Raw genomic sequence first — 24,951 nt, 5'->3', positions numbered from 1 at the left:
AAAGTATGTCTGGATTTTGTTATTACTAAATTGCAATTATCAAACAAGAGAAAAATAAAATAAAAATAAAATAAAAATAAAACAGTGAAACAATACAAAGTGGATTGTCAGATCTGTCCTAGAGCAACCGCTTCAGCAGCCAATTCAAGCGCATTACTAATTCAGTTCTGATCTGTTAAATTTTCATTCCTCCAACCTTATGGGACTTGTAGATACTTAAATTAGATGAATATCTTGTTAAATTTCAAACTGATTGGACAATCTGCATCGTAAGAACCATAAGTACAATCATCACAAATAATCTTTTATACAGCAAAACAGCATAAGAAATTGTCCGAGTTCTATGATGAAGGAAGCATAAAAAGAGATGGTTGATAATGCATACCTGAAGCTTCAGATTGACAAGATCCTCCTGGCTAGATGCAGTCAAATATGGCTTATCAATTATGCCCCTCTTCAGCTGCTGAAGCTCTTGTTTTAAGCTGGAAATCTCCTTCTGATACTTCTTTATCAAAGACTTCTCATCCATTATCTGGAACCGGGATTTGGTTCTAATATTAAAATGCATCCATGGACAAAATCGTTACAAGAATACTGAAAATCTCAGAGATCAACCTTTTCTTGAAGAAACATCCTTACCTTATTTTGTGAAGCTTTTATTTCAACATGCTTGCTTCGATGTGCAAATTTCAATGTATTGTGCGTCTCCTCGCTATTGCTAGAAGCAGGTGTTAGTGTACAAATTAGCTGCACAAAGGAGGAAATTTTCAGGAAACATCTAAACCATAACACCCATAATTTAATTAAAGAACTTTAAGATTTCAAGGCTTCTGACCAAGTAAAAGAAGGGACTCAGAATGCCAGGAGCTAGTTTAAAATATACATGATATGATATTACCAAAGTGGATAAAGATAAAACTTCCAATACTCACTGACACTCGACCATGTCCACTCAAAGAGGATTGCAGCAAGCGTGTTAGTTTTGAATCTCTGTATGGTATATGTGTCGCCTTACCATCAGTTAGTTTAGCAATTACCTGCAAATATTTCATATTAGGCTATGGAATTCTATATGATAGGTAACAAATGAGTTTGATATATAACAGAAACATAAAATCATAAAATTAAATCTACCGATTGTTCAGCAGTAACACAAAGTCCAAAAAACAGGCAAGGGAAAATTGATTCAGCAGATGTAAATAACGTCAGCCAAATGTGATCATTTACAAGAATGGAAGCCATCTTGTAATTATTACCTATGTACGCTAACACATCTGAATTTTGTTGAAGAAAATGATTTCTTCATATTGTGAACTCTACATTGCACATGTCAACATCAACAAATTATACTATCACATTTGTTATTACTAAGAACGAAATAATATCAGCAAGGACATCAATAAAGACACGCATGCCATTGCTTACTACAAGATCCATACATTTTCTAGGATAAAAAGGGATGGCCAACTATCCCACTTCTATTACATAGTCACCCCCTTAAGAGCAGATTCATGAATGGGGAATTCATCAACAAATTCCAGTATATGTTGCCCGGTGGTATTACCTGGGTTGCATCAATGAGGTTAAGGTTTCAAACATTGAAGTCAACCAACTACGAACTAAAAACAATGTGTAAATAGAAATGAATTCAATCTCAGAGATATGAAACTAACGACATCTTAGATGTCTCCTAGTCTACTAGAGTTCTAGTTCCACCGCTACACTACTCAATTATAGGTAAGAATCCTTTTTTTATCGTTGACGTAGTGTTTTTTCTCACTAATGGTATAAATTTACAGAAATTGTATTACTGCCAATATAGGAACTTACAGAAACTATGCTCAGTATGGAAAAAAACAAATAGGAGTGTGGCACAATTGCACAAAAATTCCACAAACAAAAATGGCTACACAAAACTTCTATTAAGGACAAGATTAAAGGGGTCCTACATTCTCTAGGCTAATAGCAAGTGAGCTGGCCATGGTTCCTTCGATTTCTATATTTTTACATACGTCCGCCTTCTTTGAAATATCATGAACAGTTACTGTAGGCTGAGATCCTTTTTCAAGGAAATATAGAATAGCAGGAACGTTTGAATAAGTTTGATTCTTTATCGGATCGTTATCAGCTTGAGCATTTGCTTTTCTCTCTTGAGCATTTGCTTCTCTCTTCAGATGTGTTTGAGCAGCACTGTGATATTGGAGACCTCTCCAAAATCTCAGAGATCCATCAAGCCTCCAAATCAAATGACGAGATCTGACTTGGAGAGCTCATTATTGCCCAGTCTGCCCATGAACAGCCATTTTTAGCGGTACTCTGGAAGAAGTCCCAAGGGATAGATTTGAGAAGTTTCACAGTGAGGCAGCCGAATTCAGAGAAGGATAAGGAGGCTGATGGGTTGAGAGTGGGGCTTGTATGCAACGCATTAAATAAGGTAATTGATCCAGCAGGAGTACTCATGCATCTTTTTTAGGTAAGACTCAAACAGTGAATAAATGTGCACCAGTAAAATATTATTCCAAAGAGACAATGCAATCCACAGAAATGCCTTAAATGCGGTTAGAAAACACAAAATGATACATTCCACCTTTATCATAGCTATTGATGGCATGAGATGATCCGGAGAACCTTCTCAAGCCAATAATAGCTTCATAGTCCATATGTCGTAATTCAATATTCTAGGTTATGAGGCAAAACTGTACTCTTTCAATAGTGCAAAAGAAGTTGATTTAGAACGTAGCCTTTCTCACACATTTTAGGTACCCACCAAAGATTCAAATCACTGCATATATCAATGGAAATTAACAGGTATATTACACCAATAAAGGTCAATACGTAGTTTGAAAGCTAACAAGTAAACAAAACAGATGTATAGAACAAGTTACAACGCAATGGAAAAGTAAATCATAAAAGTAGCCCATCTGCCCCTATGCTGAATGCATCTCTTGACTCCCTGTGCTGAATGTATCTCTTTGAACCAACTCCCTTGAAGGAGTCACAAGGTCCTTAAGAGTAATGAAAATTACATTGATCCGCTACTGCAGGGTCTATGGATGTCCTCCAATTCTGTTGGGTTATCCTCCGCAAAAGGGTGTGTACCAAGGTCCAACATTCAGCAAGTCACTAGCACAGGTTCCAAAGAGAGAAACACCCTTTTCTAGTCGAGAACTTTAAACCCAATTGGAATCAGCCTTGGCCAAAGCACATACATTTCCACTCATATGAAGTCCTCATATCCCAAAGAACAACAAACCACAGAGGTGAAAGCCAGCTCAATCAAAATAGGTGATGTGAAAACCTAAAATAAATTGATTTCCATTTATGCATCTACCACGGTTTAGCATAGAGTATCCCTTCGACAAAGAAACCAATTTTCCACCTTTTTTCATGCTAAGGCAAAATACATTGCTGGAACCAGCTTTACTACATACCATTAACACCTACGAGCAGTAGATGGCTACTAGTTTGAAATCTAATACAACATCACTACGAGATCATGAATTTAATATATGGAGACCTCAATAAAGCAATTGAGACGCCCTCGCAAGATGTAAAATTGTGCAAACTGAAGTCATTCACGAGAATGCCTCCACGACAAACAAAATTGAAATTCTACAGCATCAGTTGAATAACATACGCATCTTAATTTCAAAAGCGTGAATGATGAAAGGAAGAGAACAGCTAATGTAAAATTGGCTACAAATGAAAATGATTCACAATATGTAACAGATGAAAATCAGACATAAGTACTGCAAATAAAAATACATAGAAGAACTTTAAAAGGTGAAGTCATGTAGCTTACAGTCCCAAGTGTGAGCAGGCTTTTATTTATGTAAGAGCCCTCTTTCCTTCGTAACCCAGTTGTTTCTGTCTTTGAACTTTCAGATCCTGCAAGATCAATCAAGTTCTGCAAATGAAAATGAAGTGAGCAAGGGTCAATAATTAGAATGCTTCATGAAGAGCAGTAAAACCATCTAGGAACATACATTGTCAGTACTAAGAGACTCGCAGGAACCTCATATAAGTTTCTCCTAGACTTATACATAATAAATGAAGTTGAAGGCAGGTAAAACTATAAGATGTATAACAAGCTCGTAGGCGTATTCTTGAAAGATATACACAGAAAAACATTCATTACCAACTGAGATAGTGTGACATCCTCTTCTCCCTGATCATCCCGTGCACTACTTTCTATAGTCTGAAAGAAACAGAGCTATATTACTGCAACATTAAGAACTATGTTTTATTCAATTCAAAAAGCAGGTAATCAAAGGGAACTAAAGCAATGACATGTGACTCTTTTCCAGCAACTTTATGAACAGTCACATCAAAGGAACTGCAAGTATTCAGTAAATAATTCTCAGTCGATCTATTTTACTCATGATATATTAGGCTGAGTTTGGAGAGTGTTCCAACTTTGTTGCTTAGTAGGTTAATATGGTAATAAGGGTAAAGCATGTTTTATTTGTTGGAGCATTGGAAGCATTTAAGGGGTTTTCCGAATAAGGAGGGAAGTGGAAGAGGCCCCACTCACAATAAGCTAGAACAGAACAACCATTTCATAAAACTATTTAGTATTAGTAAAGGACACGCGAGAAAATAGTATTACTCATGAGTTAGTGCATAGTCTTTGATGGGATATTTTCCATTTTGGAAAGGTGAGAAAAGAATGCAAAAGTCCAAAAGGTCATATTGAGCAAAACCGCAAACGACGGCGTGTACTATTATTTAGTCAAAGGATGTATTGTTTCCTTCTCAGTTCTCTTTCAATCCCAAAGATGTCGGAATCTTGATTCCATATTGATCGATTCCAACTGGGTCGGAAACTTAATTCCAAAGAGCTAGGAATCTTGATTCAATCTATGCAGGGATCTCAATTCTATTTTGGTCGAATCTCGATTCCTAAAAACAGGAATCTCATCCTCCACAATTTCTCTTGTATGGACGTTGATTCCGAAACTAGGAATCTTCCAACCAGCAGCAATTTCACGCTTCCACGCTTCCAATTCCTAAATTGATTTGGTTTCCCCATTGCTTCAGGTAACTATAATGTAACCCTTGCTGCACTACATAAAATGACTCTGTGGAACGACATAAGGCTTTGAACTTTCATCTACCAAAATAATAGATTGCAACTCAAAACTATAAAGTAGCAATCACCAAGTGATAAATATGGTCAGCATACTAGTGCAAATCAGAGAAGTAGTTGGCACAAACTCATAGTAATGTGGGTCAAGTTACCAAGGTAAAAATCGTATGGCTCCGACTGCTGAGCAAATTAAAATTATTCGATCCCACATGCCTATGCTCTGCAACAACAAAGTCAACTCACAGATGTATGTTATCAAGTGTTCAAAATCACCAATAACATCCGCAGATTTTTATCATGAAATGGAAATAACAAGTGGTATCCAACCAAGAAAAAAATCTGAACTTTGTCAAGGTTGGTGGAATTCCAAGATCATGACCATGGAAAAATACAATAAAAAGAAGGAAAAATGTTGCTATCCTCCTTGTATAAAGTTACTCCGCAAAATACCCTCGATGAGTTAGCAGCCTCACCAAAAACCCCACTAATATTTTTTTCTCACGTAACAACCAATAGGTTTCTTCAATGTGCTTTTAGATAAAAAAATGAGCCTGCTCTCCCATTCTCTCTCTAGCCTCTATCTCCAATATACGCTCCTGTTTTCTCTCTTGGGCCTCTCTTTCGGAAAATCTTGAGAGAAAAGGTTACAGATTTAATTCATCATTTAGACAGTGGATAAACAGTAACATAGGATTTTGCTCTGCAAGTGCATTAGTAAGCCACTGATACCATTAAAAAAGTTTTTTTTTTCTGCTTCAATTGTGAATTATAGAGAGCCAGTCCATACCTCCTCCCATCCTCTGGGTATCTTTCAATGAAGATGGCAGGTTAATTTCCTTCCTCTCTCTCTCTCTCTCTCTCTCTCTCTCTCTCTCTCTCTCTCTCTTACAGACACAAACTCCCTCCCTCCCCATTTACTTGTATCACTCTCTACATGAATGAAACCCAGGGTTTCAATTGTCCCTCAGTCGTTTTGTTAGTGGTATGAATGAAACCCTAGGTTAAACTTTGCTTCTTTGGTTTGGGCATTGAGAGAACTAACTGGAAAGAAGCTCCTACCTTTAAGTGATGAGTTTTTCTGAAAAGATCCCCATTTCTGGCAGCAAACTCCCTTTGGTTTCTTTGGTTTGGGCCTTCACAACTGCCACATTTTGGTGGGAATCTTTTCCCTGTGGTGGCGGAGAAGGGATTGAAGTGGCTGGAAACGTGGGCAGAGGGGCAGGAGACCGAGCATCATTAAAAGCGGGAGCAGAACTAGAGGGGAAGAATATCTCAAGGTCTTCAGTGGAGGAAGAGGAGGGGAGGGAGCGAAGGAGATGAGGAGGAGAAAGAAGAGAGAGATGAGAGCCGTGAGGAAGACGAGAAGTCGGGGGTAGATGAGTTGTTTCAGAAACATGGAGGTTTGGATTGATTGTCTGTTCGGTGAGCAATTCTGAGGCCTGGTTTAGACAGAGAGAGAGAGAAGGGGCCCAGTTCAGAGAAGCAAATCGGTACAAAAGGGAATAGCCGGGGGCCCTTTTGACTGAAATGTTAATATTTTTACTTGCGTGAAGGTTTCTTAAGAAAAATAAATAAATAAAATAGTTTTTGGGGTTTCTACTGATAGCACCAATTCACTAGGGAGTTTGCTGTTAAGTAACCTTATATTGGAGGAAAACTGTAATTTTACCTAAAACAACATCAGTAAGACATAAGACATATGCACTGAAGTTCACCACCAAGTTAACTTAGTTCCACCTATGGAAGGGCCAAGGCGATGCCATTGCAGAAAAAGCAATCAGAAAAAACATCATGTTTAAATTGAAGTATGACATGAATGGACGCAAACCTTCTCCTGAAGCTATCAATGAAAGAGCATGGGCAGGAGATAGAACAACCTCTTCTTTAATACCCTCCACATATGTTCCCTACATGAGAAGGAAACTTGACATCATAAAATCAACTTACAAAAGGAAAAACATTTATGGGAATAATTATAAGACATTCCATGGATTATTTAGCACAACAAAAGATATAAAAGAGGCAAAAATTAGTAAAATAGAAGTCCCAACTATCCTCAACAAAGACCAACTAGAAATGGCACAGTCATCAAGGAGAGTCAAGTTTGAGGGAAATAGATAGGCATTTTAAGCAATCATGCACATTCCACAGTGCAAACTCCATAGGAAGAGCTCTCTCTCAAGTCTCAAGTACTTTCATCAGAAACAGGAAACATTATAAGTAATTCTCTACAAACAACTCTCTTCCAGATCATGAAATAGAGTGGTCTAATCATATTTGGTGCATGCGCATGATCACTTGCATCCTCAGAAAATGCAGCATCCGATTCCAATGATTCACAAGATCTGCCTCCTTTGATATAGAAAGTAATATGATGCCCTTATAATTGAAAGCCACTTGACTACCCCAAATACTTTTATAATTGAAAGCCACTTGACTACCTCAACTAATAAGATACAAAACAAGAGATTTTATTGTTCCCATCTATGAAACATGGACACGCGTGTCCTGGGTTCTAACCATGTGTCTACACTTGGTGGACACCGACACGCATGTCAACATTATTGGTCACACGCATACAACACCTTTATTTATGTCCACTACAGTATCCAGTTTTTTAGACACGTTTCGTTTTTTGAAAGTGAAGTTTAAAAACTTTATTTTTCATTGAAGAGTATTTAATTTTAAAAGTAACAAGTATTTTTATTTATTAAATGAGGGTTTCTATAAGTTATTGTTACTATAAATATAAAATATGATTTATTTCAATTACCATGAAACTTTCTAAGGTTTCTCCCTCCCCAACTAGTTTCTCCCTCTCCAAGCCCTGTGGACCACTGATATCTAAAGGAGAAACACATGACCCCGCCCTTGATCTGGTGGAGTAATTGCGGATCACAATATCATTGCTTGCAAAGCCTGCCGATAGGTAACGTTTTCAATTAAAGTGGTTCAATAATCATATGCTAATCTATAAATTGCATGTAGGCATTTTACTTATTAAAAATAATTTTTTATGCAGATTACAACAATAAACGGTTTCCTCTTCTTGTTGTAAGAGAAAATGGAGCACATTCTCTGTTATCCATTCAATGAAGTGCAATCGTTTGCAACCACAACGCGCAGAAGACCTTGTATCTGTTCATAGCAATCGAAGATTGCTCACAAGGAGGCAATATGATTATAAATCAAGTCCATGCAAGTATTGGGATGTGGGCATCAATGAAAATAACATAGATGAACCTAAAAAAAAGTCTAACATTGAGAACATGGTGTCTAATGAATCAATCTTAAAAAGGGATGGATATATTGAGGGTGCAAGTAAGATGACCATGTGATTTTTGATGAATGCATGACGACTCTTTTCAATAGCCATACAATAAGGGTGTTACATTCTGAATTAATAATTAGCTACTACTTTATAGGTTTTTTCTATATTGTTACAATGCAACCTTGGATTGGTGTATAAGAAATTCTAATGAATAAAATTCAAATTCAAAAAGTAACCTTTCTTGGACTATTAATTTCATTATTTTTATTTTTGAGATGCTTTACTACTGTTGTATGACATGAATTGTTATATGTGCAAATGTAGATGTGAACTACACATATATTTTTATATATGCATATATAGACGTACGTATTATGCAGATACTTGTATATTGTACGGACATGTCGTTAGTTTTATTTTTTCGATGCTTTCTTATTGTTGTATGATTGTATGTGTGAATATAGATATAAACTACACATTTTTTTTTATATGCATATATCGGCATACGTATTTATGCAAATATGTGTATATTGTACAGACTATGTCGTGTCTAGATGTCATTTTTTGGGGTTCACATTTCTGACACTCATATCCATGTCATAAATAGACACACATGTCCGTGTCTATGTAACATAGATTCCCATTAAAGAAAACCTTAGGCACACGGTGATAGAGACACCACCCATTTCTTGACTTCAACTGAGAAGTCAATTGTACCAACTAAAAAGCAAGAAATACAATAACTGAGAAGTCCGGACCAACCAAACAGCATATCATCAACAAGGACTGGCAAAAGCATGGTAAACCATCATTAATTCTATACCTACTCTAGGAACACCGTGTCCTCTGACATAATGATCAAGAGAATCATGTCCCTCAACGAGAATACTAGCATGAACATCTAAACTACCTTCCTCGCAAAGTGCACAAACGCGAGCACGAGTGCATCGAAACAAGCACAGACATACACAAATAGTATATACACAAACATCTATCCATTTGTATGTGCACCAAAATCTTTGGACCAACGATGTTCTTGCCAACTTATGCAAATCAATTTTTGGCTAGAGAACTTTCATCAGTGCAAAACGGAAACATAAGAGATTCCTTTGAAATACACGCAACGCTCAATTATGACTAAGGTTGGATGTGTGTCAGCCAAACCAAAAGAATTCCACCCAAAAGGCTAGATTCGTGAAAAATAACCCTCCTCTCTCTAGAAGATGATTTGCCAATAGCAGGGGAATTTTAAATCCCAAGAGTTCTAGAGTAGTCCACAAAATTACCACTTTTGTAAGAACACGTCTAATCTATCCAGATAAGGCCTCGCATCTAAAGTCCCGTGAGTGCCTTACTACCTATATATGTTCTGTTCTTTCATTATTCTTCCCGTTCAAACCTTTTCCAAGAATTGTCTACCTCCTATTTTTTTTTAAAGTGCTGCATTTTCTAGAGCCATTCAAGGAAGACAATGGTAATCTTGCATTATTTTTAATAGAGTTTTCAGCCGCTCATCCACAAGGTCAGATGAAATATCTAGACAACCTCACCACTTTCCTTCCAATGAGAGCAAAGTATGAAATGAGTTTCTTAGAAGCATTGACTCTAAAACGTTACTTGAAACTATGAGACTCAAAATTGTGCCATTTAGTTAATTTTCAAAATTCAGCAAACTCTTTTCAGATATGTAGACAAGTTCATTATCACATTCATACTAACTATCAAAAGCACTCTCATTAACAGATTTGCCTACCAGCATCCAAGAACTCAATTGAGAGTTGCTTTCTACCAGAAACCCTAAAAATAAACTTTCCTTTCAATATGTAGTCATCCAAGATGCAAATTTTTAAGACATTAAAAAAAATAATATATATATATATATATATATATATATATATATATATAAATTTTTAAGACAATTAACTTATATAGATATAAATTTTTAAGACAATTAATTTTAGGGAAGTTTATGAAAAAAATTCCATTTTATTAGCCGAATTCACAAATAGTCCCCTGTTTTTTTGCCGCCTAAGTCCCACTTTTTGAGAATGTGTATCGAATTTTAATCTTAATTCCTTTTATATATAGAACTAAGTTCAAATTTTGAGAGTTCATACCTGTTTGCATCGTACATCTTTGAAATACACAAAAACTAATTCAATTGATAAAAGTTACCCTTACAAGTTTCAGCGGAGTTTTTTGTCCATTTTATTTCTTTTAAATTAAAAGTGTGTGATGGTGAGAAGTGTTGATGCCCCAAATATGAGCTTAACCTAATGTATAGAAAAAAAAAACAAAATTAAAATACAACATGAGCAATAAAAAAGCGGGACTTGAGTGCAAAATATAAAATATAATGGGATTATGTTTAAATTCCCAATAGTAAAATGGGCTTTTTCAGTAAATTTTTCTGAATCTTAGGCACTAGGTGAGCAAACCCACCCACCCAAGCTCAGGCACTCTGCCTAGACAAGACTACCTCAAAGTGAGAAACTGGCTATGTCGAGCTGTGGCACATGCCACAGTCCTGCTACAACTGAGGACGGAAAATGCCCTTCAATGAAGAGTCTATAGGCATCAGACACTCTAATGCAAATAAAAATTGGGATTTTTTATATTTTTATTTTCTAGATTTAAAAAAAAAAAAAGGATGCTATTTGGGTTTTTAGTTTTCTATAAGGTTATTATTGTTTTTTTTTTTAGTCGTAGAGATTTAAGGGGTAGAATGGGATTTTTTTTTTTCTTTTTTTTGGGGGATTGGATAGGATTTTAGTGGTTGATTGGTTAGGACTTTCTCTAGTAGATTAGGCTTGAAGTTATGTATGAGAGAAATTAATGAGATTAACATGAGTTAAAGGGGGGAGTCCTATGTTAATGGACTTGAGAGATCTAGGGAGAGATTTTTAAGGGGCTCATGTTTGGTTAATAAGAGAGAAAGAAAGATAAAAAGTGGAGGTTAGAGAGAGAGTTTTGGTTTTCTTTTATTTTGTTTTTTTATTTTTGTTTCTTTGAGTTGTATTCAAGCGAAAATGTCTTTGTAAGGAGATGGTGAATAGAGTAAAGAAAGAGGTTTCTTTGATTTTGTGAAAAGAACTTTGAGGTGGATTCCCTAACAGAACCTAAGAGAGGCACAACCTCTCAAGCCTCTTATTTTATTTTTTATTTTTTATTTTTTATTTTTTTCTCTATATCAGTTGGTATCCGAGCAAAGAAGATCCAACCATCACAATGCTATCGAAACCTAATCTTGTTATGCATAATCACATGCTACAAATTTTAGAAGGTTGAACCAAACTCGTGTAAGATATTAGAAGCGAAATTTGCAAAGTGAATTAGCAATGGCAAAGATTAAAAAACATCATTATTCAAGAAGAGCAGGCTCGCAACCATGAAGATCCGACCCGAGATTTCACTGTAGAGACGAATCAAGTCCAACGACCGACTCGAGGTACCTTTCCTGAATCTAATAATAAATTTGTGATGCAAAAACCACGATGGTAAACATCCACATGATCTTGGTATTAAGGTCAATTTTTCATTGTTTTATGAGCAATTTGAAAAAGATATCAAGATTAAAGGAGTTTGTTATTTATTTTGTGAAGAGAACTTTGGGGTGAACTCTCTTTTAGACCCTGAGAGTGGGTATAATCTCTCACCAATTTTTTTTTATTTATTATTTTATCCTTGCATCACACCCCTTCCCCCTTTACCTTTCGAGTTGGAAAAGGCTAGGGGAGACATTCCAAGCCCCCTACTACTCTCTACACCATTGTTTGTAAAAACGAACCGGCCTCGGAAACTAGCCAAGGGCCAAGTCCGAGTAACCGGTAGAGCAGCCGGTTCAACCGGCCTAACCGATCAAGTCCTGGTCGGTCCAAAAAGTATTAAAAGATAAAAAATAGAAAATAAATTTAAAAAAATATGAAAAGTATATTTAAAACATGATTAAACAAAGCATATCTACATGAAGTTGAAAAGTAGTGAAAAAAATGGATTTTAAAAAATCGAACTGTGCCTAGGGGTATTTTAGAAACTTTCCAAAAAATATGGGAAAATGTAAAAATAAGTATTCATGGCCAAACACTTTCCAATCTTTGCCAAAATGATAAAAAAAAACATTCAAAGACACAATACAAACAAATCCTTTATTTTTCAAGATTTGTTTCTTTTATTTTTAAAAAATACTTAGCCGGACCACCAAAACCAGATCATCCAGTGCCTAGTTCCAGTTTGAACGGCCGGCTCCAAGTTGGATGGGCCAAGTTGGCGAGCACTGCTCTACACTCTTTTTTAGTATCAGAAAATAGGATCAAACCTAAGTATTGGCAGGTGTTTCATGTTTGTGTCATTTGCATATGAGCACATGGATAATAGCATTTCCTAACATCGTCTGCGATGATTCATGGATGACAGTTGTTTCTTATTTAGTTTTTTCACATTTACACAAATACAAACCCTCCATAGGCACAAATAGTGACAATTGTTCATGCCAAATTAGCAATCATGCATAAAGGAATGGATATATACGATAAATTAAATTTATCTATTTTTTGAAAACACAAAATACAATTCAATAATTTTTTTTTTTTTTTTTTCTATCCTGCAGATGTCTCAAATGCCAGGTAGCTGTCTCCTAGGTGCCACTTACAAAAGCAAGAACACAAACTTTTACAGAAAAGCAATACATAACAGGTAATAAATGACACATTAATGTTCAATAGGTGAAACGAGCATGAAACTGACTCTAACCAACCTAAGAAGTTAACCACCATCTCTTTGGTAATTTGCAGAATAAGGAACATAGTTTCCAATTAATGGTGTCCAATATTTGGCAGTGATATCACTCATGATTTTTCAACTCCTTGCCGATTAAATGATGCCAGGATGTTACTGCTATTTATGGTGCAAAATGTTGCTCAGCCCATTACTGTTTGCTGGATAAATGAAAGCAAGGATTCGAATCAACTAGCTTCAGGGACATACTAACATACCATTATCAAAGAAGATAAGCACTAAACCTAACAAAGAAGAAAAGTACTAAACCTAAGTCATCAGCCAACTAGATTTTTCTTTCTCTTTTTCTTTTCTTTTTAATGAATAACTGCCCTGTATTGACAGAATTACTAGTAACAAAATTGAGATGCATGGATAAAATTAGTCCAGCTAAAAAATGAGTCTCTCCATGTACATTATCCAGCAACTAGATTAACCAAACAATCAACAGAACAAGGAGCCTCTCCAAGTACAATATGCCCATCCAGAGTTCAGGAAAAATTAATAATCAAGAAACTAATTGAAATTGCAATGGCAACTAAAAAATGCAAACTCATATACCTGTGCATCTTCACGAATCCTTAAATTCTGGCCTGTGGGATCTAACAAGTCATTAATAACCTGGAGAAGAAAAGGAGGCCAAATAAAATTGAAACACCACAAAAGAATAGAAAGAATGAACAAATTTACTATGAAGGGATAAAGCAATAAATGACCGAATAAAATCTAATCCTTTGCCCATTACATGAAAGCAATGTTCGAAAAAACAGATTAGGGTGCCTAGGCAGTTTGGGTGCCTGGCCAACTAGGTGGGCACCCAGGGACAAGGTGCCCTCACCAACATCAAAACCCCCCACCCCAAACATAAAAAATTGGGGAGTTCTTAAGGCATGGTTTATAGCCTTAGGAAGTTTTTAGGGCAATTTTAGAGACCCAAACTCCTCGTGATCATGAAATAGACGAAAACATAATCGTACAACAATACAATACCACAATAAGTACAATCACATAACATATTTACGGATGAGACAATCATACAAACCTCAAAGAGAAAACACGTGATTCATAACATAATATGTTGTAGCAAAATAAAATCAAAACCCTCTTTCAAATATGATAATATGATAATACTTTAAAACTATCAAAATGAAATCAATGTCGGTGCAAACCTCATCTATTGGGTTGCCAAAAGTACTCAAAATCAACTATTAGAAGCTCCAAATCCACCCAAGAACTATTTCCTTCATTTTGGGAAGAAATCGAAAAAATAAAAAATTCATCGATCTTTTGATAAATCACAAAATAGTTGTTTTTTAGAGGTTTTTCACACCCTAAAGGTCACAGATTTCTATTGGGTGGTTTAGAATACCCCCGATAACCCCTTTCCCCCCTTTTTAGGGGGAAAAAATTATGTATTTTACCCTCACCCGAGGGTTTTTTCCGCCACAAGTTCTCACAGGGCGGCACGTAAGCGGGCGCCCAAACAATAGCGCCTAGGCAGGCGCCCAGAAGCAGAAACACCTAATGCCCCGCCCAGACTGCGCCTAGGCATTTTGAAAATTTTTTCGTCCAGGCGGTTGGGCAACTGAATTTTCGAACATTGCATGAAAGTAAATCCCTATGCAACATTTCAACTTTTAAGTCATTCAAACAACAAAAGATGTCTTCTCAACATTATCACCTACAATTCAGGAAATTTAGACATGATGATAGGGTTGCTCTCATAAGATTAGAAATCACTCAGTATGTATATCAGGCTCACTTGATCCCTCAACTCATTGCAATCCTACCTTGTGAGGGTGCTCCTCTGTTGCAGATTTCAGTTTCGCTAGTGCTTGAGTTCACATTTTTTTTATAGGTACTAGTCTTCAAGTTCACATTCTTTGTCTTTTTTTTTTATTGTGTGTGTGAAAGAAGGTTCACTGTTTTGTATTGAAACTAAAAAATGAAGGTTACAAAAGGACTATAAGTCACAGCTAGCCCACAAAGCAAAAAGGTCGGCAGCAAGCAAAAGACATACAAACCACCCTTAGCATAAAAAAGCACTGGGAGCACCAGCTTTGGCAAGGGCATCTGCAAGATGGTTTGCCTACCTCCGTGTATAACGGTAAGCGATCTGTCTGGACCTACAAAGATGGACGTACTCATCAAACACATGTTGTAGATGCCACGGATAGGGAGAGGTCCAAGAAGCCCATGCAAGTACATTCAGCTTGATGCCACCAAACCCTAAATACAAATGTTCTCCGATTCCTATCACCATTCAATTCTCTGTTATCATTAAGTTTTCCTCTCCAGGCATACTGGTATATGGAGCTCTTACGGAGTTAGGTTAGCCACTAGCACAAGGTTCACCTCCTTTGGCAACGGACAATGACCAATTGCCCAACCAAGAAAGAAGGATTTACGACCTGTTGAGGTGATCAAAAATAAGGATATGGGGCTCAGCATCTAAATCCTCGAAAGGGAAGACAGGACTTCCCAAAGGTAGCAAAGGACTATGAAAGGGTATTCCTGTAGGTATATAGACCATTTTATGGGTTAACATAGTTATATCGGTGTCATAGAGGCAACTGAACTAGATAGGCCAACAAAGGCTGGTCTGTTTAGCCAAGGACAATAGGGAAGGAACAGGGAATGAAAGTTTTGGAAGTCCAACCAACTCCAGGGAAGGTAAACTAGTAAAGGTGCACAAAGGACAAGAGGTACTGAAGTTAACGGTACATAAGCAGGTATTTCAGTGATCAGGCAGTCCTGGAACTATGTTCGGCAGGGATGCTCCATCTACATTACCCATATAACTTTTTCTAAGGGATGGAGTGAGGACGACATAGGGTATGAATACACAACAAGGAAACAGAATCTAGAAAATGGAGGCAAGATGGCTTCGAATTTCTGATCTTCCTATTGATTGCCAAAGCATCACCTTCATCCAACAAGTTTATGTTCACCTAGAAGATCATGGGTTTGAAAGCATAGAATAGAATTGAGAGTGAACACGTCATTGCCCACAGGATCCCAGTTATATTAGATGGCACAGAGTCTAGGCCTAGATAAGAGCAAAAGCCAAGGTCAGAAAGTACTAATTGACAGGAAGAAGCAAGGTGCCAAAGTACTTGATGAGGGGATAGGCTTACTTGAGAAAAGAGCAATGTTTAAAAATTCGTCCACCTGGTCGCCTAGGCAGCAAGAGAAAATATCACAAAGTATAGCCCTAGGCGGACGCCGCAAGCAGACGTGCAACTAGGCACTCGCTAGGCGCCCAGGAGCGGCCTAGGCAGCCACCTTAAGACACGCACCTAGGCAGCACCTCAATGCACAAGGCCGAGGTTGGAAAAAGGCCCACAGCCAAGGGCAAAAATGTTAACTTTTGGGGCGCATTCTAGTCCCAAAACCCTTTTTGTGCCTTCTTGAGAAAGAAACATCTCAAAATTTTGTATTTTTGAAATTTTTCCCAAGATCAAAAAAATATTTGGAGTTTGCAAAATCGAAGGACTTCTTGCAAAACCGAATGTTAATCTACAAGCTACTTTTTGGGGTTTGGAGTGATTGCAGAAGAGGACTTTTGACAAACAAAGGTCATTGATTCAAGCCTATATCGATCTGATTGTGGAAAGGATAGTGTATCACAATATTTAAACGAGGGTCTCATATTTTGTGTAAATTGCATTATGATTTGTTTTTCTTACCCTTTTGGTTTTCGTTTTTGTGATATTTTTAGAAGTTCGGCTTTGGATAACTCTCGCATATTCAATCGTATGTTTTGGTTTGAGTCTCATGAAATTTCTTTGGATTGGGAGACCGAATCTTCAGAAGTGATGTCATGCTTTGAGTCTTGCAGGTTTATCTGTTACAAATTCTATTTACCAATTGATTTTTTTTTTCTGCTTTATGTATTTTGACTTTGCTGTGAATTATGACTTGAGTGATTCATGTGTTGACTTTGTGTTTGTAGTCTCTAATGTTGATGTAACATTACTAATCATGGACCTATGGCATACGAGCATTTGATGAATAATGAAATTCGACCTTGTATGGATTTGAGGAAGTGATCTACCGACTCCTACGCGTCCTCCCTAGGACACCTCTTCAGGTAGACCATTTGATTCCACGTATATTGCCTTAAGTCGTTCATCAAGAATTTCTCATCCATCTGATAAATAAGGCCTGTCCCAAACTCTCCTCACCTTGATAGAATCCATTTATGTACCCACTTCTTATAAGGGTGCTGCACATGAATGTTTGCGGATGGCAATGGCCGATGGCTAAGGAAATAAACACCTTAGAAGAAAACCATACATGGGGGATGGTACGTTGCCCCACCAAATGTCAACCCAATTGGTTGCAAATGGGAATACTCCATAAAAATAAAATCCGGTGGCTCGTTAGATACATATAACACTCATGTTGTTGCCTTAGGCTACAAGCCATAATATGGCATAGATTATGACAAAACTTTTGGCCATGTGAGTAAATGACAATAGTAAGGACCCTTCTAGCTGTCGTCGCCTCCAACCCATACTACAAATGGATGTCAAGAATGCCTTTCTACATGAAAATCTAAAGAAGCAATTTTTTACCACCACCAAGATACCACACTCAAATCCAAACTATGTCTGCCTACTTAGATGATCACTCTATGGGATTAAACAAAGACCTAGGGCTTCGTTTAAAAAACTCCAACCAACCATCCAGCGAGTAGGATGTCTCAAGAAGACTGCCAGAGGACTTGCCATATTGGTAGTCTATATAGATGACGTTCACATTTCCAGCAATGATTCTATCGGTATTTGAGAGTTGCATAAAATCCTTACATTTTTTTACAAGAAAGATCTTGGTAAATTGACGTGTTTTTTGGGCCTCTAAGTTCAATATTCTTACCAAGGTATCTCTCTTTCATAAAAGAATATAACCAAGATCTCATTCACCTCGCCCGAATAATTGATGCTTGCGTCGACACACCGATCAAGCTGAATGCGAAATAGAGTCACAATAGTGGGGATCCAATAAAAGATCCATCTATCTACGAATGGTCAAAAGTCTTATCTACCTCACCTTGACCTGATCTTAAGGGCAACCGATTTATGACAGCCCTACCTTTACATGATTGGACAGTTGTCCATAGGATAATGTCATATTTACAGGGCACCCTTGGGCGTGGACTTCTCTTTCAAAGGACATCACTGCAACTCTTAGCATACACTGGTGCCGATTGGGCAGGATGTCCTAACACATGACCCTCCATAACTGGATGGTGTGTTTTCCTTAGAGATTCCCTCTTATCCAGGAAGCACAAGTAACAAGATCACATCTCCGAATCCTCAACAGAATCTGAGTATCAATAAATGTCCTCCGCGTGTTTAGTAATCGCTTAGGGTATTCTTCGTGAAATTAGGGTACTAATCATTGCTCCAACTCCGCTTTATGGTGACCATACAAGTGCAATTCAAATCGCTTCTATCTAGTATTTCACATACAAACCAAACATATAAAAGTTGATTGCCACTTCATCCGGGAGCCATTTAAAATGGGAAAAATCAATCTACCTTCTTTTTTTCTAAAGGAAAACAGTTTGATAGGGCTGTAGCCCTATCAAAGTAAGTAAAGCCTCACCTCATAACTAATTGAAAATTGCAATTCAAGCATTGGAAAGCGCTTATATCGATCAGCTTGGCTTGAACATTATGATTGTGGAAAAAAATACGATTACAAGCTCTAAAAATAGTGTACATTGTAACAAATTAACAAATTATCTAGACCGTCCATTTCGCCTTAAAAATAAGTGTTCATAGATTCGCAAGATCTTTACCATTTTTTAGTTCCAAATTTTATTGTATTGGAAATTGATTTAGAGCCATCATAGAGATTTTCATTGCCGAAAGTGCTTTCCGGATGAGGATTTGAGTTAAGGCTTTAGTTTGTTTTTAGAAAGCCTAGGCCTTCTTCTAATCTTCAAATAGTAGATACATTCACCAAACCCAAGACACATGACAAACCCAATTTCTTGGTTAGCAAATTGATGCTCCATCATCATCCACATCAATTTGAGTGGGAGTGTGAAAAAGAAAGGACATGTTGGATATATGAAGCACTGAAATATTGTATGCATGAAGAGCACTAAGACTTTGTACACATGTCATCATTTCATACACCACGCATTGCATTAGGCACCTTTAGTACGTACAAACACTAACACAACACTCATATCAGTGTCCACGTAACACTTTCAAGGAAGTACGAGTAAGGTCAGGGAGAGAGCTGGAGATAGGAAAGAAGCTCCTTCAAGCTCTTCACAAACCTTCAAGCAGGATTAAATGTCCCTAAAGATCCTTCAAGCTCAATTTTGATGATTGTACATAGGGCAAATCCTGCCCAAGAGGGGTCTGGAGGCATCCATAGGAACTAATAGAGGCATGCAATAATGTCCTTCACCAATCCCATAGGCAATTGTGATGCTACAAAGGTTGAGGCTAGAGCACTCCTCAAGGGCATAATCCAGTTTTCCCAATTTTGGTGAAGGGGACTCCTTTATTCTGATTGTGTTGAATCGAAAGTATCACTTGTTCCATGGCGTTTGGTTTCTATCTGTTGAAATAATAACACTACATGAGAGACTGATGTGGTCCCCTTTGGCCAAGGCTGATATGGCAAGAAACACTAATAGAGAGAAGATTGCAGCCTTCAGGTGTTGACATGCATTCTCAATATATCTTTGACATTTTGCTTCCCTTTTTTGTTGATTCCTGTATGATTTTTTTTTTTTGATGAATTCCTGTATGATATATTGTGCTTTATGGTGTATTGTGCTCCTATCTTCAAGAAGCACGGTTGCTAAGAACAGACACAAACCCATCTCATATTTTCATGAAGCAATGTTACTGAAAAAGATGAAAATCTCTACGAATCAACAGGGCAGGCAAAGTCCGGAATGCAAATTTTGAAAATTGAAACACGAGACAAGTCCATTCAAAAACAAGTAGGCGCTGCATCACGAAATTATGGCCAAATTTGGCAGAATCCTATCTAGTGCAGAGAACAAATATGTCAAACTCAGCAGAACCCAATGAAATATTTTACTCAAAGAAGGGATGATCTGGGTTGACTTAGATGATTCCGAGTAGGCTGAATTTGTTTCCAGCAATGAGTAATTACCATTAATGATAAAAAACCAAAAGACTTAACGCAAAATCAAAACATCCAAAATGAAGCCTTCTTCCTGGTCAAAAGAAGCACTCTACAATCTATTCTTAATCTTCACAAAACGAGAAGCTAAGACAACCTCTATAAAGAATAGCTCACTCAATTAACAAGGATGCATCTGTATTTGGTCATATGGCCACTACAACAAGGAAAGAGATAAAAACATAGGGGGGGGAATCATGTTAAGTATGATAGCGTCACAGATAAATAAAAAGGAATTTTAGTCCAAATGCACTAAGATACATGATATATTGAATTCTTAAAAACATAAATGCGACTCAGATGAGAAAACTATTCATGAGTCTTTAGGTCATGCAAGCGAGGCACATTGCATGAAAACATTAGTGGCAGAAGTGACCTAGGAATCCAGTAGCTCCATGTATCCCTCACATTAGAAGAGCTCCCAGCTTGGACTTAAAGACCATGAATGTAGTCATTATCTTATTCCCTCCACCTCCTTAGAAGAAAAAGAAATTGGATGGAATTCTGGCAATAATAACAACTACCTCGATTTCAGTTTGAAAAAGGCCATAATGTCCCCCAAAAGGTAAAGGATCAACAAAATAAACTCAATATCTAATAAAATACAAGTATGCAGTCACATGAGATATACAACTTTTTGGAAACAAGCATACCTGAAACATCAGGAAAAAAAAAAAAAGGCCCACAGTGACATATAAATCTCATCTCAATCTTTAATAATGTTTATAAATATCATACGTCCACAATATGCAGAATCATCAGCCAGCAACTGAAATGAAAAGCTCAAATATGTACATCCAATAGGTAAAGGAACATGCACTGACCTCATTGTATATTTCTAGGTATGAAACACGCAAAAGAAACTCCCTTCCAGGTGTCTAAAAGAAAAAGTAATTAAGTCAGCAAGATATCCATAATCAAGTCAACAAGATATCCATAATTCTGTTTGTGCACGTAATAAGGGAACTAAAACCAAGTAGCGACCTCCTGTATGATGCCAAATACATCCTTCACTGCCAATGGGATTATTCCTGGTGACTTTTGTTCACCCTGCAAGTTCACTTATAAAAATGTGTAACGATTCTTGACACTCAGAAGAACATAATGAATGATAAAAAACTGATTAAAATGACACGAGTATTCACATGAAGGGAATTCTTATGCCAATAATACAAGAAAAGCATTCCCAAAAAAGTATTACAGACAATGTATAACTCAATGCTCCATACTCTCCCTTTTTTTCTGGGTAATTCAGCTTGGTTTACAAGAGAGGTTTGAACCCAAAACCTCTCCAACTACAAACCAGATATCTCACTACCAAGCCAAAGCTTTGTTATGCTTAACGCCTTTTTTTTTTCCCTTTTTCGATGAGCAAGATATATAAGCACCTTATTAATTCAGCAGGATGTCAAGATGTGTTCTTGCAGATAAGGTTCTACAAAACCTTCTTGTTAATACTGCCATTTGCTCAAGGGATTGTATACTGTGAGACCATTTATCTTTGGCACAAGGACATCACAACTACTTTTAGCCATTAGATGTCAAATTGGATGGCTTAGTGTCTGTCATGAAGTTCGAGAAACGTTTTTTGAATTTTGATTCTAGTCAACGACGCTCTTACAACCACCCAATTTGAAATTTGACAAACACGAGCGATTGTGACCTCCTTGTACCAAAAGTAAATGGTCCTTTGTATACTTTCCACATCCTGAATTTGCAGCATTTAACACATGACCAAATGAAAACAACACTTCAATGTTAATGATAAAACATCTATACATGATAATAATGAACAAGGAGAAGAGTGAAATAAAAGGTTGATTTAAATGATAAAAAGATAACCAAATTTATAATTGTACAGTAGTTTTCAATCTTTATTGGTTCATGAAAATTGATACTCCATAATATTTGTACAGATTTGTTGCAACATTTCATGCGCAACATAGATATGATGCCTCCAACTCGTGACTTTTCCCATTTCTTACGAAGGGTTCAAACTTAGAAAATTAACAATTGGCTACAAGATTAAATTCAACAAATCATACATGGGAAACATTCTTGTTCTTGAGAGGAAGGTTAATGTAGATCAGCAAAATATGGAAAATCAAAAAATTCAAAACATTGCGCACAAGAGAAAATATGAGCTACATAGCAATCTAGGAGACGTCTATGTGAAGCCTGAATACATGAATGATCAAAGAGATGAATTTCCATTAGGAATCACCAAGGAACCAACAGTATTGGAACCTAACCAACCCTTTTGTGCCAATCAGGATGCAACACTTCCTCCTAGTGCACTTCTCCCCTGTGCAATATGCATCTGTCCCTGTCAATCCTCTCCTCCTTCTCTGTGCTATCATTCATTTCTCAAGAGATTCTAGACCACCCTTGCCTAGGGGTGAGCCTAGGAAAGCAGTGAAGCATCATTCAAATAACATAAAATCAATCTAGATGCAAATGTTTAAGAAAGCAACGTGCCCGACTTGGCGCTTTGGGGCTAGGCTGGCCCCCAGGAACAAGGAAAAACAAACCAATCGCCCACCCCCCCTCCCAGCAAAAACAACACAAACAGAATGATGCTCATCGACACAAAACAAAAAAAAAGAAGCTCCTCGACACATTGTGTGGCTTTTGCACACACAGGATTTCTTATGAATGAGAAAATCACTATGCTTTTGTCCCAAAAAGTTGTCAACTAAAAAATTAAAGAGTCCTAGATGATCTGACACATGGTTTGACCTTTGTACACCCAAGGATATCATTTATGACAGAATTACCAATCTGTCCTAATCCAATAATTGAATATTCAACTGAGGACAAATTTAGAAATCAAAAATAGTTCATAGTCACTTCATAAAAAAATAAAAAAAAATGGTTCATGGTTAAAATGGTACTTTATTACATTATCAAGTAAATGATAAGAAGTCTAAGAGTAGTGCTGCAAATGACACGTGTATAAGAAAAGGCCTGCTGAAGTGACAAAAAATTGGAGGTTTTTCCTCTTGATTATTACTCTTACATATAATATTATTGTTTAATTCTCTTTTGCCCTTCTTCTTTTTTTTTTTTTTGTCCTCTTGTTTTATTTTTTTTTCCCTTCTTCTTGTTTGTCTTTTCCCTCCTTCGTTTTTTATGCCATTGTAATTATCAGAGAGAGGAGGTCATTAATTATAGTAATTTATAATTAAATGGACGAAAAAAAAAGGGCAACCTTTGCTAAGGCGCTAGGTGCCCGCCTATGAAGGAAAGGTACTGCATAGGCAGCAGCCTAGGAGCAAGGACACCAAAGGTGCCCGCCTAAGCCCCACCTAGGCGGCTGGTACGACATGACCAAAAAGTAATTGATAAAATCGAACCTCTAAAGACAAAGCAAATAACTACCTACACAAATCCAAAAATAAAATATAAAAGCAAAAAATATATATCAGCTCATGGGTTTCCGCTTTCCAAACCTAGACAAACCCAAACCTCATAGTAAAGTAATTGGACCTAATGAGTTTCCATTTTGCACCAAAGCTTTTCAAACCAAACATGGTCACAAGCTAGGTCAACCAACCAGCACACAAGTTGTCTTGGTCAGTCAATTGTTTTTTCTTTCTTTTTTTTTTTTTTTTTGAAGAAGTAGTTGACTATATTATTGTAATTTATGTTGGGTTTATATAGTCATTTAAAGGCCTTACGAGAGTATGTAATGAATTATATGATAGTGGAACAATAAACTCCAATAGGAGTATGGTCCAGAGGGATCGAAGTTGGCAATATTGATGTCGAGACTCATACTAGGCTTGATGAGGTAGGCCAGTTGAATTCTAAAGCCCTATAATACTTGGGCATAAAGCACAACCAAGAAGGGCTATGAGCACAACCAAGGGCTATGAGGTCGGAGAGATCCCAGGGTAGTTAGCCAAGGGACTTTGTGACCCTTGTGTGTGATTGATAGGCCTGAAGGGACAAGGGTCAAATCCTCATCATAGACCATCACACGGTATGTACATATGATAGCCATACTAGGGAGAGAATACCATTGAGGGTGTTACATACACATGTGCTAGAAGATAGCCCCCATGCACCAATTGCAAGATGTACGCATAGGTCTGTATGACCTAGGCTTGTCCCTAAGGGGAATCTATAGTCCATAAACTAGAATTGTGTTCCCATCACCTATTGGTTGGCCTTGGTCGCGCAATCATGAACCTCTGTGATGGACTGTAAGTCATGAAAACTACTCGGTCAATTTGAGAAAGTGAATGTGCGACATGGTCATTAGTAGAGATAAAGTGCCTCAGTATTTTTGCATTTTCCTTAACAAAGTTAGATCCGATTCCCATCAAATTAATTTGAAAATAATTAATTTGATTATAAATGATCTTTAGAATATTAAAACATTTTTTAGAAGTCTCTGGATATTTTATTTCTTCAAAATTGATTTTTAAATAAGATTATCTGTATTTTCAAGTATTCAATTATTTAGAGAGAAAATGAAAATACTTATTATTTTCTAAAAACCATTTGATGAATTTTAATATTATTTAAATACATGGGACCCCATTATAGTCCATGAGCCCCACGTTTGTAGCATACATTGGGGCGTGTGTGGGGCCCACAAGTGCCCGATGGGTGTCACGCCCCACCTCTT

At 37.0% G+C, this 24,951-nt stretch overlaps 1 protein-coding gene across 24 annotated transcripts in view; it reads right to left on the bottom strand.

Moving 5' to 3' along the window:
• The window catches only part of LOC18446524 (P-loop containing nucleoside triphosphate hydrolases superfamily protein), an 83,629-nt gene that overhangs the window by 45,783 nt on the left and 12,895 nt on the right, over window positions 1-24,951 (bottom strand). For 14 of the 24 annotated variants that reach the window (XR_016044250.1, XR_016044251.1, XR_002283110.2 and 11 more), the window contains exons 5-14: window positions 21,300-21,365; window positions 21,140-21,193; window positions 13,695-13,754; window positions 6,918-6,996; window positions 5,242-5,309; window positions 4,139-4,198; window positions 3,803-3,907; window positions 933-1,037; window positions 640-747; window positions 386-532 (exon numbers count right to left, since the gene is read on the bottom strand). Coding sequence is in view for 11 of the 24 variants with exons in the window: in XM_088851691.1 (XP_088707817.1) it covers window positions 386-532; window positions 640-747; window positions 933-1,037; window positions 3,803-3,907; window positions 4,139-4,198; window positions 5,242-5,309; window positions 6,918-6,996; window positions 13,695-13,754; window positions 21,140-21,193; window positions 21,300-21,365 (852 nt within the window). In the remaining 13 variants the exon portion in view is untranslated. Of the gene's footprint in view, window positions 1-385; window positions 552-639; window positions 748-932; window positions 1,038-3,802; window positions 3,908-4,138; window positions 4,199-5,241; window positions 5,310-6,917; window positions 6,997-13,694; window positions 13,755-20,691; window positions 20,820-21,139; window positions 21,194-21,299; window positions 21,366-24,951 lie in introns of those variants that run through there. The other 10 variants (XR_016044260.1, XR_016044258.1, XM_088851697.1 and 7 more) reach the window with 4 other exon arrangements.

Source organism: Amborella trichopoda, chromosome 11, assembly GCF_054954075.1.
Source record: "Amborella trichopoda isolate Santa Cruz 75 chromosome 11, AtrichopodaSantaCruz75HAP2 v2.0, whole genome shotgun sequence".
Lineage (NCBI taxonomy): Eukaryota > Viridiplantae > Streptophyta > Magnoliopsida > Amborellales > Amborellaceae > Amborella > Amborella trichopoda.
The sequence above is the reverse complement of the archived record's forward strand: the minus strand, read 5'-3'. Positions and strand labels throughout refer to the sequence as shown.